The sequence below is a fragment of the Mesocricetus auratus genome, unplaced genomic scaffold, assembly GCF_017639785.1.
Source record: "Mesocricetus auratus isolate SY011 unplaced genomic scaffold, BCM_Maur_2.0 Super-Scaffold_100691, whole genome shotgun sequence".
Lineage (NCBI taxonomy): Eukaryota > Metazoa > Chordata > Mammalia > Rodentia > Cricetidae > Mesocricetus > Mesocricetus auratus.
In genome coordinates, this window is record NW_024429267.1 from 6571461 (window position 1) to 6585997 (window position 14537).

At 38.2% G+C, this 14537-nt stretch overlaps 1 protein-coding gene across 2 annotated transcripts in view; it reads right to left on the reverse strand.

Moving 5' to 3' along the window:
* Positions 1-14537, reverse strand: part of Usp3 (ubiquitin specific peptidase 3) — a 74822-nt gene that overhangs the window by 51515 nt on the left and 8770 nt on the right. For both annotated transcript variants that reach the window (XM_040739495.1, XM_005075512.4), the window contains 2 exons: positions 5041-5101; positions 288-419 (listed from right to left, as the gene is read on the reverse strand). In XM_040739495.1, the coding sequence (XP_040595429.1) occupies positions 288-419; positions 5041-5101 (193 nt within the window). The remainder of the gene's footprint in view (positions 1-287; positions 420-5040; positions 5102-14537) is intronic.

Genomic DNA, 14537 nt, shown 5'->3' on the forward strand with positions numbered 1-14537 from the left:
CATGTGGTTGCTGGGAATTGAACTCGGGACCTTTGGAAGAACATTCAGTGCTCTTAACCTTTGAGCCATCTCTCCAGCCCTAAAGTGTAGGGTCTTTACAGGGGAAAAAAGCCTGAAATGCTGAGTTGGTAACACTAAATTCTTGATATTTACCTCTTGAGAAGTAGAAGGGAATAGAAACACAATGAAATAAGGAAGACTGTCAAAATAATCTTTCAAACAAAGAAGCTTAACTTATAGGAACACATTTGTTAAAACAATACCATTTCTAGAAAATATTAACTTACCAGTATGTGCTGTAGCTACTGCAATCCATACACACTGTATGCTGAGCTTTCTCTTGCTTTTCAGATCTCTTATGGTTGGGTAAGGGTATCTGTGCATCTTCATAATGTTTTTTTGCATGGCCGTTCACATACCTTACAAATCAAAGAGAAATTTTTATTTTAATTTAAATATTGCTTTGGAAAAGTAAAAGATTATGAAATTGTTAATCAAATTAAAATGAGAATGCTTGAAAAATGAATCATCTGGTGATATATTTCAGTGCTATTTATATTATCACTATTAACATCTATGTTGATGATTTCCCTATAGTTTTTTTTTCTCTTGTTATGGTTTTCTCAAATTGCTAACTCCTAGCTTGAGTTATACAAAGAATAAGTAAATAAACTCTGTACACAAAATTAGTCAACCTCCTTTCACAGAGCCCTAAACTGGAATTGCACCTACAATGTGAAGAAAGTCAGACAATAAGTAGGGCAGTCTGTGTTCTCCTAGCTATGGCCTCAAACCTTTTCTCTGAATGCCTCATCATCAACACTCTTGGAAATGCATTTGTTTAGAACAATCCAAACAAAACACAAATCAACTTAAGTTTAGAAAAACTACAATTTCTCCATGTGAACAAACATAGCTAATGGTTGTTTATATTCCAACAACCAGTTTCTTAGCTTTCCAACTCAAGTTTTTTGTTTGTTTGTTTGTTTCACTGTAAGGTGCTATAGTTGCTCAGAGAGCTGGCACTTTCCTTGGGGAAGGAGAGTGGTGGTGTTCAGTCAGCAAGTACGGCCTCTACATTCCAGGAAAACTTACACTACACCCTTAACCGAAACTCAAGAATTCAATCTTTTTTTAAACCTTTTTACCCCCCTGGACCCTAAAACCATAGATCCTCTGTCTCACAAAGCAGTCTGAGTTTTAAATTAAAAAAACAATTAAGGGTACATACTTAGAAACCAATCTTTCTGGACAGGCATTGAAGGCACACACACCTTTAAGCCCAGCACTCGGGAGGCAGAGGCAGGCAGATCTCTGAGTTTAAGGCCAGCCTGGTCTACCAAGCACCAGGACAGGTTTCAAAACAATACAGAGAAACTGTCTTGAAATCCCTTCCCCACTCCCACCCCCGAAAAAAAAAAGAAAAGAAGAGAAATCAGCCTTTCCAGTAAGGCCTTTCACACGCTGTCCATAGGAGCACAATGAGTTGCTAACCTTTCTGTCCTAGTTTTTCTCACCTGTGAATGAAGGTTACAGTGCATGCATCACTGGATTACTGGGCAATTAAATAATCTATGGCTCAAAAATGAGTGTGTGTGGTTGCTTCATTAGCATTTCCCCTTATATACTTAACTGTTTATTCAGAATGCAAATAACAAACCAACTGCTTAGAGAGTGGGCCCAAAAAACACGACTGATGATGCATTATGTTGTTGCATGCTAGGAAGTGCTTGCTGTTTAACTGAAAAAAGAAACTCTACTCTCTATAAGCTCAGTAACCTCCTGCACGTTGTCTTTTTAGCACACACCATGAAGAATGGGAATGAAGAATGCCTTCACAACAGAAATAATGACTAGCATAGCATTTCAGGGCTTTGAAAACTGATCATCTTTACATAGTAGACAGAGATGTTCAGTTATAATTCTGCAGTTTCCAAATGCCTTCTATATTTAAATTGTTTCTGTGTGACTGAGAACAAAGGATACTAACATCTGTTTATGAAGATGTTGTAGTGAAATCCAACATACTAGCTAGAAATTTTGATAAAAGAAATATAATTTAAAAAATCAAATGCTCCTAATAAGGTCAGTGATAGGCCAGACTATAGAGGGTCATGCCTTTAATCCCAGCACTCTGGAAGCAGAGGCAGGCGGATCTTTGAGTTTGAGGCCAGCCTGGTCTACAGAGTGAGTTCTAGGACAGGTTGCAAAATTACATAGAGAAACCCTGTCTCAAAAACAAAAACAAAACAAACAAACAAAAAAACTCAGTGATAAAATTATAATTATTGATGGATTGACATTAAAAATAGCAATGTTGTGGCTAATACCCAAACACACTAGTCAGAAGCTAACTGTATAAAGCTAGCTTATATAAAGATAGTTATTTCCCTCATTGTTTTAGATTTTAACTTCTTTAGGCACATGGTCTGTTACACAAGAAGCCAAGTTTATCATGTATGTCGCAGATCCCAATAACAATCTCAAGAATTTGAAAACTAAGCAGGATTGTGTTGTAAAGAACAGTAGGATGTTTACCTCACATGTGCTGATACACCATAGTTTCTGAAACATTACATTGAAAGAATATTCATTTAAGACTTCCCTGAAAGCAGATAGTCTGAAGTTACTGAAAAATCTGTATATTTGACAACTAAAATTACATAAGAGATGCCAAAATAAAAAATCAGGCTACTCTCCATTATCTGCTTAATCAGCTAATCACACTTCTCTGGAAATCTATGAAATTTCTAAGCTCAACAGATGGTGGTGGCGTACGCCTTTGATGCCAGCACTAGGGAGGCAGACACAGGTGGATCTCTATGAGTTTGAGGCCAGCCTGGTCTACAGAGTGAGTTCCAGGATAGCAGGATTACACACAGAGAAACCCTGACTCAAAAAAAAAAATTCTAAACTTGAATTTGCCTTTAATTACAAAGAATCCACCTGCAGTCTAGAAAATTTCAACTTACTTTTCCAAAGCCCAGAGAACTGTTTGCTTCCTATTTATCAAGAACATTAATCTCTCCCATTTTTTTTCTCAAAAATGTCCTGGTCTTTCCACTGGTATATGACCTTCAACCTTTAGATATAGCACACTCTTTGACATCTGGAGGAGTCACATAACCCTAACTGTATTATCATCCTCACCTCTCAGAGCTAGAAGATTGTAACTCTTCAGTATAGAACTAAAGGGCTTCTACTTGTCTTTTTAAAAAATTATCTATACAAAATGTTTTCAGGCTCCCCAGATCCTGGAGATTTTGAAACCACAGCAGCCACAATTAAGACACACAGCATTTTCAGAAGGTATTCTTAAGTATTCATGGGAAGGATACTCAATTCCAGAACTCATGTGAAAAATCAAGATAACTGAACAACAAAAATGCTTTCATCATGCAATGAGGATTTAAAGTAACAATGGGAATATACTCCAAATAAATACAGCATAGACCTAAATACCTGTGATTTACCTGATATGTGACTGCTGAAAGACGTTCAAAGTAGATCATCTCCTACCTGCCCACCTTTTTCTTTTGGGGAGGGGGTGTTTGGGTTTTGTTTGATTTTTTCAAAGAAGATCTCATTCTTTTCTTTTCTTTTCTTTTTTTGTTTTTTCCAGACAGGTTTCTCTGTGTAGTCTTGGCTGTCCTTGTCCTGGAACTTGCTCTGTAGACCAGACTGGCCTCAAACTCACAGAGATCTGCCTACCTCTGCCTCTCAAGCACTGGGATTAAAGGCTTGTGCCATCACAGCCTGGCTCAAAGATCTCATTCTTTAGTTCTGACTATCTTAGAAACTCACACAGGCTGACCTCAAACTCACAGCAATCTTCCTCCCTGGTGTTAGAACTACATGCATGAACTACAAGGCTCCCACCTCTTAAGACTAGATGATTTCTAAAGCCAAACTGTAGTAGAAATATCTTTAGAGTTACAGCTAAAAGTAGTTACTGAAATATCTAAGTAATGGCATTTTGAAGCCAAAAATTGCAAAGAAATGCTCAAGATTGAAATGGGAGCTACTAAATCTACATGAAAACAAAATGTTTGTTGGTTTGGTTTTGAGGCAGAGACTCATGTAACCAAAGATGGCCTATAATCCAAGTTGATCATAACCAAAGATAATCTTTAACTTCTGATCCTCCTGCCTCCAACTCGTGAGAGCTGGGAGCACAGGAATAACTAATTCCACACTACATGTTGTGCTGAGCTAACAACAGAAGTCAGAGCTTCCTGCATGTCAACAAACTGAGCCACATCCCCAGACTCAGAGGTAAGCTATTTAAATTGAAATATTTGTTCTATCTCAGGTAGGAATAAGTGACTGAAGAGAGAGGTCACTTTCAAAGGGAATTCCATTATCTGTAAATATTTCATTCTTTTTAGGATTTTCTTCTCTCAGAAAAAAAAATCTATCTGGGTTTTGATTCCAGTCAGTAAAGAAAGTAGACAGGGCAGATAAGAGAACCAAGACTGGTTTCATGTCCATTGTGTTGTCATAATGAAAACTGGGAATCAAGTATACTACTTTGGAGTGCACTTAAACTTTACCCTACACTGGGCACTGGTGGTTCACACCTTTAATCCCAGCACTCAGGAGGCAGAGGCAGGAAGATCTCTGTGAGTTTGAGACCAGTGGGAACTACACAGCAAATTCCAGGAAGGCCAAGGCTGTTATACAGAGAAATCCTATCTCAAAACACCTCAAAAACATCTTACCCTTCTAAAAAGATTTAAAAACAATCATTTGCTAAACTTTTGTTTCAAGGTTTAAAAGTTTCCTTGCTTCAATTTTCCCAAGCAAATATTATTAATAGGTTGTCTTAATCACTAAATTATAATTCTGCATAGCAGCATAAAGGGATTCCCCTAGATTTTCCCTCAATGTATCAAACAACTAAGTATTCAACCTGAGAGTACTACAAAAAACAAAAAGGGCATGCTATGATTAACAAAAGTATTAAATACACTTTAATATAAAGCTTTCAGGCCAAATTTTAAAGCAAGTAGAGTAATGAATAATAAATATGTCACGTACCTTCCACAGTGGACACTTGAACAAGTCAAACAGACCCAGGGGCTTTTGTTGGACCTGCACACTAATAAAAAGAAAAATACAATATAGCATTTGGATTGTGTTATTTTACACTGTTCCCCAATCTCTAAAGATATCCTGTGATTATAAATTCCAAGGCTGCACAGGGTTTTGAGGACAGGAATCACACCTCAGGAGTGAGCTCACAGAGATACTAACTATCTACCAAAAATTGTATCAGAAAGAATTTAAATGCACATCCACGATGCAGTGCGCTTTACCTGATTCAATTCAAACAGCCTAGCCACAGATTAAATATTCGTACACATGTTCCCTCTATTACATATTCTCTTTTGCAGTCTCCCAACAGGTTAATTGCCTGGTTTCCCATTATAAGCATTGTGGATTTTATTATCTTTTTAAGTCTCTTTTAATCATGTACCTTTGCCATCCAGGTCATATACAACTATAAATAACAACTCTTCCTTTATTTAGTTAGCAGTATAACCTTAAGTCACAGTTAAAACTAATCCTAGTTTTCTAAAAGTACTTTGCAGAAAATATGTCAAATAAAATGCACATAATTCTTGAAGATGGTGTCAATAAGACAATTATTTTCATTTAAGTGTTACAGCTGAGCCAGGCAGGATAGGGTATAGAAATTCTTAAAACGTTGATTACAATTTTTTGTTGCTGTTGTTGTTGGGCTGCTATGACTCAGTGATAGGACATTTGCCTAACATGTTGGAACCCCTGTGTTTGATTCCCAGCAACTTATTTTAAAAAAATGTTTTCCATTTCCTCATTCAATTGCCCCAAAGTCCAACTTGTAATAATATAAATTTAACACTGGATCATTTTAAGAATAGAACAGGTCGCCGAGTATTGGTGGCGCACACCTTTAATCCCAGCACTTGGGAGGCAGAGGCAGGCAGATCTCTGTGAGTTCAAGGCCAGCCTGGTCTATAGAGCGAGTTTCAGGACAGCCTCCAAAACAATACAGAGAAACCCTGTCTCAGAAAAAAAAAGCGCATTAACAGTCCACTGCTTAGTATGAACCTTGGCCCAAACCATATGAGCAGTTATTTTCTAACTAAGAAAGTTCCCAAGACAACTTTCAACCTATTTCAAGGTTTTCCAGTCAGAAAAATAATTTCAGTGAAGTATTTCATTTCAATGGCCTTGACTATTCTAGTAAAACCACAGGAGATGGGAATAACAAGGCAGGCAAATATCCATACATTATTATAAAATCACACATTACTACTCACACAATCAAAATATTAAATGTTTATTCGTCTTCCAAGGAGCCCAATAATTAATAATAATAACAACAACAACCTATGTGTACAAAGCTGTTAGTTGCAGCAGCACTGTTAACTACAAAATACTCTAAACAATTCTCGGGCTGGAGAGATGGCTCGGCAGTTAAGAGCACTGGTTGTTCTTCCTGATGTCGTGAGTTCGAGTCCCAGAAACCACGTGGTGGCTCACAACTGTCTGTAATGAAATCTGGCTCCCTCTTCTGGCCTGCAGCATACATGCAGACAGACCACTGAATATGTAATAAATAAATCTTTAAAAAAAAAAAACAATTCTCACAAATGGAAGACCAGCTGCATTTCACTGTGACACGCCCACAAATGGAATACAGTAGAAAACAGTAAATCAACAGAAGATGGACAAATGAACAGATGGATGAATGAGAGAGGAATGGAGAGAAGAGAAAGAGAAGTAGCGGGAGAGGCCCAGGAGATGGCTCAGTCAGGAAAGTGCTTTCTTTGAAAACAGAAGGATCTCAGTTTTAGCACCAGAACCACATCTTAAAAAGCTGAGCTTAGCCGGGCGTTGGTGGCGCACGCCTTTAATCCCAGCACTCGGGAGGCAGAGGCAGGCGGATCTCTGTGAGTTCGAGACCAGCCTGGACTACCAAGCGAGTTCCAGGACAGCCTCTAAAGCCACAGAGAAACCCTGCCTCGGAAAAAAAGAGAAAAAAAAACCAAAAAAAAAAAAAAAAAAAAAAAAAGCTGAGTTTAGCCAGGTGGTGGTGGTGCACGCCTTTAGTCCTAGCAAGTCTCTGAGTTCAAGATCAGCTCAGCCTGGTCTACAGAGTGAGTTCTAGGACAGTCAGGGCTGTTACACAGAGAAATCTTGCATCCAAAAAAAAAAAAAAAAAAAAGCAGGGGTGAAGGAAGTAGAAGGCAGGGAGGGAAGGAGAGGAAGGAGAAGCAGCTGCAGCAGCAAGGAATGATGGATTTTGCTTGTAATCTCAGCACTGGGGAAGTAGAGGCAGAAACAGGAGGGTCCCTGAAGTTCACTAGCTAGCCAGACCAGTCAAATCACTGGGTTCCAAGTTCAGTCAGTGTCTCAAAAAATAAGGTGGTAGGCTGCCAAAATTATTGAGCAGGTAAAAGCACTCAGGGCAAACCTGATAAACTAAGTTCAATCCCTGGAACCCACAGTGGAAGAATAAAACTGACCCCCCAAAAGTTATTTGTGACCTATACAAACAATAATATTGATTAATTAATCAATTAATTAAAAATAAGGTGGGAAGGGTTAGAGGAAAACACCTGACATTGACCTCTGGCCTCCACCACACACATACACATAACACAAAGAAAACAAAAAATTTCTACAAACATGAAGTGATATTCAAGATCTAATATTAAATTACAGAAAAGATAGTTTGCTTGCTCTTGTGGAAGGAAGGAATTCCTATGTAACTGCACAGTTGATAAAAAGTAACAGAAAGGATAAATTAGAAATTAAACTATTACCTTAAGAGTTAAGGGAGAGTGGGTGGGAGGGATGGTGTAGTGACAATTCTTACTTAGAATAGCTTTTTATGAAATTTAACCTTTGAAACAATGTTAATGGTCTATTTACTCAAAATGTGACCTAAAAACAGCAAGGATCAGTGGAAAGTCTAAAATGGAAATCAAAAACACAAATGGGCAAAGCTGTATTTCAAATATGTGCATGGAAGGGAAGGGATGGCTAGTTCTGACATTGAACATACTGCTTTATATATTGTTCATGTTCAGACAAAACCAACTGTGTAACTGCTGAACTCTAATTACCAAAGCACCTTTTGCTAGCGATTCTGGAACTTATTTCTCTGATTATAGAATCAGGCAAATGAGTACACGCACTACAGGTGATGGGAACCAGCCTCTCCACATCCAGCAAATATGAAAGGAGCAGGGGTCAGCCCATGGTTTTGAAAAGAATCATGGCTGTCAGCAGCAACTCATGGTCAGACAAACAAAAACATACACATCAACAGTGGTAGATGTACCTATTCATTCATACTTCTTACTTAGATCTTTCTGCTGGGATATTTGAGTTTACAACATTATTCCCAACCAAAACAAATGAGGGCTACTTGGAGAAATGACTAATTCCAAGATTGGGATAGGCTGGGAACAAGATGTGCATGGAACATCTTGTAATGTCTGATAGAAAAGGCCCAAAGGACACATTTTAAAAAAAAAGCTGGGCAGTGGTGGTGCACACCTTTAATCCCAGCACTTAAGATACAGAGGCAGGAGGATCTCTGTGAGTTTAAGGCCAGCCTGGTATATATAATGAGTTCTAGGACAGTCAGAGATATACAAAGGGACACAAACTCAAAAACCCAAAAAACAACTAAAAGGATACCAAACTAAAAAGCAGCTGACAGCCTCTTGCCTTCTCCCCTAACTAAAACCTTACTCAACTGAAAAACACAACAGTCAGGATAAAGAGAACTCATGAGAATACCAAAGTAGACAAAAGAGTTTGTAAGTCAAGAAGAAATCAGAAGAGCAGAGAGATCCTAGTAATCCCAAGGAAGCTGCTAAAGCTTCCTGCCAAGAGAGTGCAGATGGGACCAGGCTCAGCACACTAGGATTGAATGAATAGAGAGGGTAAGGTTGGAGCTTTAAAAAATAAGATAAAAAGTCCTGAAGTGGTAAGGACAACAGAGTCATGAAAGACATCCTTTATGCCAAAGTCAAAACATCAAAAGGGAAGATGGGAAGCCATGGTCCTCTATACAGAGTGCTGAGTATCTACTTGCAGGAAAGAAGGTGGCTTGCTTCCTGCCTCTTAGGAAAGTTAATGTAGATGCCCATCCATTGACAGAGCTACACAGTGCTACTCTTACATGAAAAGACAAGGGTTAAACAGATCTTTAAAGAAAATCTCAAATCCAAAAAGAATCATGTTATTATTGAGTGGGTGTGTATGTAAAAGGCATGTGTCACAGCTCAGGTGTGGAGGTCAAAGAAAAACTCTCAGAGCTTGGTTTGTAGGTTCCAAGGATCATATCCTGGTCATCAGGCTTGCAAGGCCAGCTGCTTTTAACTACTGAGCCACCTCACTGGTCATCATTTTAAAAAAGGAGGAGGATGGAGCTGGAGAGATGGCTGAGCGGGCAAGAGCAGCTGTTATTCTTACAAAAGACCTGCATTCATTCCCCAGCACCCACAGAGCAGCTCATAACTGTCTAGAACTTGTCATATCTAGGGTTATCTGGTGCCCTTTTCTGACACCCAAGGATACCAGGCACACTGCATACTAAGTATATAGATGAGAGTGGAGTGCCTAGTATGCACAAGGCCGTAAGTTTGATCTCCAACACGAGAAAAAAAAAGAGGGGGGGAACTGCCCCGAAAGAAAATCATTTAAGGAACACAGAAAAACTCTAAACCATAGAAGGATAAAGATACTATAAAATGGAAAGAAACAGGACTTTGTAAAAGGAATGGTCAGAGAATAAGAAAGGGTTCATGAAAATTAAAAAATATAATCAAAATTCAACAGAAACAGTAGAAGAAAAAAATTCAAGGAAACATCCAGAAACTAGACCCAAAAAGCAAGCAAGCAAGCAAGAGAGAAAGAGAAAATTAGAAGCTCTAATTTAGCAAGCATTCAGTTAATAGGGTTCTAGAAAGAAAAAAGAACAAGAACTAACAGTACTAAGTTTCAGTAAAGAAATGGATCACATTTAAAACACAACTCGCATGCGTTTTAACTTAAGGCTGTGATATTTAAAGCCACCTGAGTACCAGCAAGATGGTTCAGAGAGTGAAAGCACTTGCTGTACAAAGCCTGGAAGCCGGAGTTCCACCCCTGAAATTCACGTAAATGTGGACTAGGAAAACAGGCTCTACAAAGGTAGCTTCTGACCTCCCATATATCATATGCACACACAATAATAACAAAAAAAAATAGTCTCCAGTATTTATCAGTAATGAAAGAAAAGTATGCATGTGAAGACATAACATGTTGAACTTTCAGAACACCTAGGTAAAAAATAAAAGGATGTATATGAAAGAAGTAACTAGAAAGGTAATCAGATTTCAAACAGCAACACAGTGAACATAAAAACCAAGGAACAACACCTTTCAACTGGGGGAATTCTTCTCTAATAAGCCACATTCAGCAAAGCTTTCACTTTAAAGCTACAACGAAAATGCCAGACTTACAAATGGTCAAAAAGTAACCTTCCACGGGAAGGCACCTGACAATATACTGCACCAAAAAATGGAATAAAGCAAGGAAAAAAAAAGCTACAGGATCTGGGCAATGGGAGACCTAACACAAGAAAACAAAGGGAACCACAGCAAAGTTGCCCTGGGAGCCTAGAACCCAATCATCCCCCATGGAGCACGGGACAGAGGGTTCTGGGTAGGTCTCAGGAAAAGGGAGATTATCTAGGCTGCTACAGAGGCAGGAACCCAGTAACATCCACCACCCCTGGCCGAGTTATAAGAACATTTGGGAGAAGATATGTCTAAAGTCAAACAATTTTAAAACAATGATTAAAGAAAAAGTGTTGGAAAAGAAAGAAAATCAGTCATTACATTAACCAAAATTTGTTATCTAATTATGTTAAGTGAAGATAGGCAACAGCAGGGTAAACAAAGTCCTCATTTACCTCAGAAAGTGGGCCAGGAATACAGCCTCAAACTGATAAATAACTGTGTCCTGACAAGTACTCAGGTAACTGAGAGAACACGCACACTAAGCAGCGCTGGAAGACAGCTGTAGACAGCAGGCCTCACAGAAGGAAATTGCTTCTCTACTGAAAGCCCTTTGGTTTTATTAACCAACAACTATGTATATGTGCATTATTTTTCTGAAAATATAAATTAATTTTTAAAGGGTGTAAGAGTCATATGAATTCATGAACTTGCCCAAATAAATCATGTTTTAATTTTAAAAATTGCCAGGAATCGGGCAGTGGTGGCGCACGCCTTTAATCCCAGCACCCAGGAGGCAGAGGTAGGCAGATCTCTGTGAGTTCCAGGCCAGCCTAGTCTACACAGCGAGTTCCAAGACAACCTCCAAAGCCACAGAGAAACTGTCTCAAAAAAAAAAATTGTCAGGACAGGGGTAGAATGCTAGCGAGTGTGTACAAGAGCCTGGGTCAGATCCCAAGTAGGGAGTGGACAGGAGGAAGGCTTAAATCTATTACAAAGCATAAAATTTCAAATAGCAGTCCATTTGGGATCACACCACCTACTCAATTTCTATTATTTCTGCACAAATTTGTCCTTCTCTACTATAGCAAATATAATTTTAAAGCCAGCTGAAATGTGCCATCTATAAGCTACCAGACCCAGACACCACAGAGTAAGAAAGAGAGGGCACTGGTCCTGCTGACTTCCACATCGAGGCAAACTGATCCAGAAGGCCCATTGCCCAAATGGCTCAAGTATTTTACTCTAACATCATATAGAATGAAACAGTATGTATGAAAACACATTCTCAAAAATTGTAACATGCTAAACAAACCTGTTACTATTTCTTCTATCACAAACTCAGACTTGCTCATACCTATTCTGAGGGGAAAAAAAAATCTATAAGGTTATATCTACTCTTCCAGTCTTCAGCTTAAATCCTGCACTGTGTCCTTACCTAGGTGAGAACCAGTCATGGGAGAGTGAAACCATTAAAGCCACAGCAGATTACTAAGTCAGAGTCTAAATGGGACACTTTCTAGTCTGTAAAACCAGACACAAATAGCTACATAAAAATTACTAAGTATTTAATATTGTTTCAGAAATAATTTCCCCTAAGAAGCTGATTATATAGAGAGAATGAAAACAAAAGCCATGAATCACTTAATATCTAACATAAATACATTATTTCCATGTATTTAATATAGCAAGAACTGATGCAAAAATTCTATGCCTCTGCCAACAATTTAAGCAAGAAAATACAGTTAAAGAGTAACAATACTTTAAAAGAAATGAATCAAGTCAGTATAAGCACCATATAATTATTATTTCAAAACAACATAAAACACGCAGATTGTAAGAAAAAATCATATATATATAAAGGAAGCACTCCCTCCTATAAGTATACAAATTATGGTATTTACAGAGCTCATTTTAAAAATATTTTTTGTGTGTAGGTGTTTTGTCTGCATGTATATCTGCACACCATGTGCATGAAGTGTCCTCAGAGGCTAAAAGGTATTGGATCCCTTGAACTGTACAATGTTGTAAGACATATGTGGGTTTTAGGAATGGAACTCTGTCCTCTGGAAAAACAGCAAATGCTCTTAGCCTCTGACCCATCTATCCAGTCCCCGAGATTTACAGACCTGTTAGTATCAGACTTTCTTCAGAGAACAGGTTTAGCACCTGCATTTTACATTTCTTTCTAGTTTCTTTTGGTTTTGTAATAAAGGTTATTGCTAAAGTACAAAGTGCAAAATTTTCCCACACTTAGATGGGAAATTTTATTCCTTTAAAACTAATGGGATCCTTTATGAAGAAATAGAAAATAATACAAATTAAGCATATATTTATTTAAATGATCCTAAATGAGACTCACAACATCCCAATTTATGTAAAGATTTGTATTTTTAACTATGTGCTTGTGTCTACGCCCTTGGGAAGTCAGATGTACTCAGAGTCCAGGAGAGGGCATCAAATCCCTAGAGCTGGAGTTGCAGGCTGTTGTGAGTCCTGTAGTGTGAGCTGAGAACAGGATGGCCCTCTGAGCCACCTCTTCAGTCCCCTAATATTCTATTCAACAGTCACCTGCAAACTCTTCAAGTACTATTTTAATTTCTGAAATAGCCATTATGACTTAACAAAAAACAAAGGCTGGATTGGGGGAGGGGGTTGCTTTGTTTTGTTTTTGGTTTTTCAAGACATGGTTTCTCTGTGTAGCTTTGGAGCCTGTCCTGGAAACTCACTCTGTAGACCAGAATGGCCTCGAACTCACAGTGATCCACCTGCCTTTGCCTCCTGAGTGCTGGGATTAACCACAGTCCAGTCAAAAGTTGTATTTTTTTTATGAAAATAGATAAAATTTCAAAGTTGACCATCTTCCAAAATATATACCTATTAGACACTTTTAAGATGTGAAAAACTATTTCTAAATGAGGCTCTAACACAATCAAACAAAAATACTGAAAATAAATAAATGAAAAAATGAATTTAAGCCCTTAAGACTAGCTTCTCTTAACAAATGTCAAATTTGGGTAGCTACAGTACACACATCAGATGAGGCTTGATCTGTTAATTATATTACAATTTCCTTTTTCAAAAAAAATGCTGATGTAGTTCACTGTTAGCAGCCACAATAACCCACATGAAAACTTAATTGTAGTTAAATCAAATTTCAACTAAATTGAAATTTTACTACATGAAAGTAAAATTTTAAATTCTTTTATCAATATTAATGTTGATCTCCACATAAAATCTCCATTCACTACATGTGTATAGGTGTTTTGCCTGTCTGTGTGTCTGTGCATCGTGTGCATGCCTGGTGCCTGGGGAGGTCAGAAGTGGGGGTCACATTCCCTGGAAGGAGTTCCAGACAGTGGTGACTGCCGTGTGGGTGCTGGAATCAAACCCAGGTCCTCTGGAAGAGCAGCCAGTGCTCTCAATCACAGCCATCTCTCCAGCTCCTATATAGTTCTTTTATGAACACCTAGTACATTGTAAACATTTTTGTGAAACGTCTATGACTATGGGGTAACATTTCATCATAGAAACTTGTTTCCTAGAAAATTCACTTTGCTCTTCAAAACTTATCAAAGTATTAACATTCCAGCCAGGTGTGATGGCTCACACCTGTATTCCAGCTAGTTGAGAGACTGAGGCAGGAAAACTGTCACAGATCAAGGTCAGACCAAGATACTACATCAAAAATCAGTAAGTCAAAAAGGAAACTTCAGGTTAGTCAGCAAGAAAAAAGACTTTAAAAAAGCTAAACAGAGTACTACCTTACAATTAGTTCTATTAAATCTCTAAGAATATAGCAGTTTCTTCTTAAGGACAAGACAGTGTAAGAATATTCCCAAAAGCAGGTCTTGAGGGCAGGTCAAAGATTAAACAGGAAAGCAAATTTCTACAGGGAAGACTATCTTCAACCCAGCTGAAACAAAGGGGGGAGGGGAACAAGATACAGTATCTACTCAAGAATGAAAAACACATCACCAATAGAGCTACTCAATCCTAAAGTAGATAAAATCCAGTTGGCTACCCTAT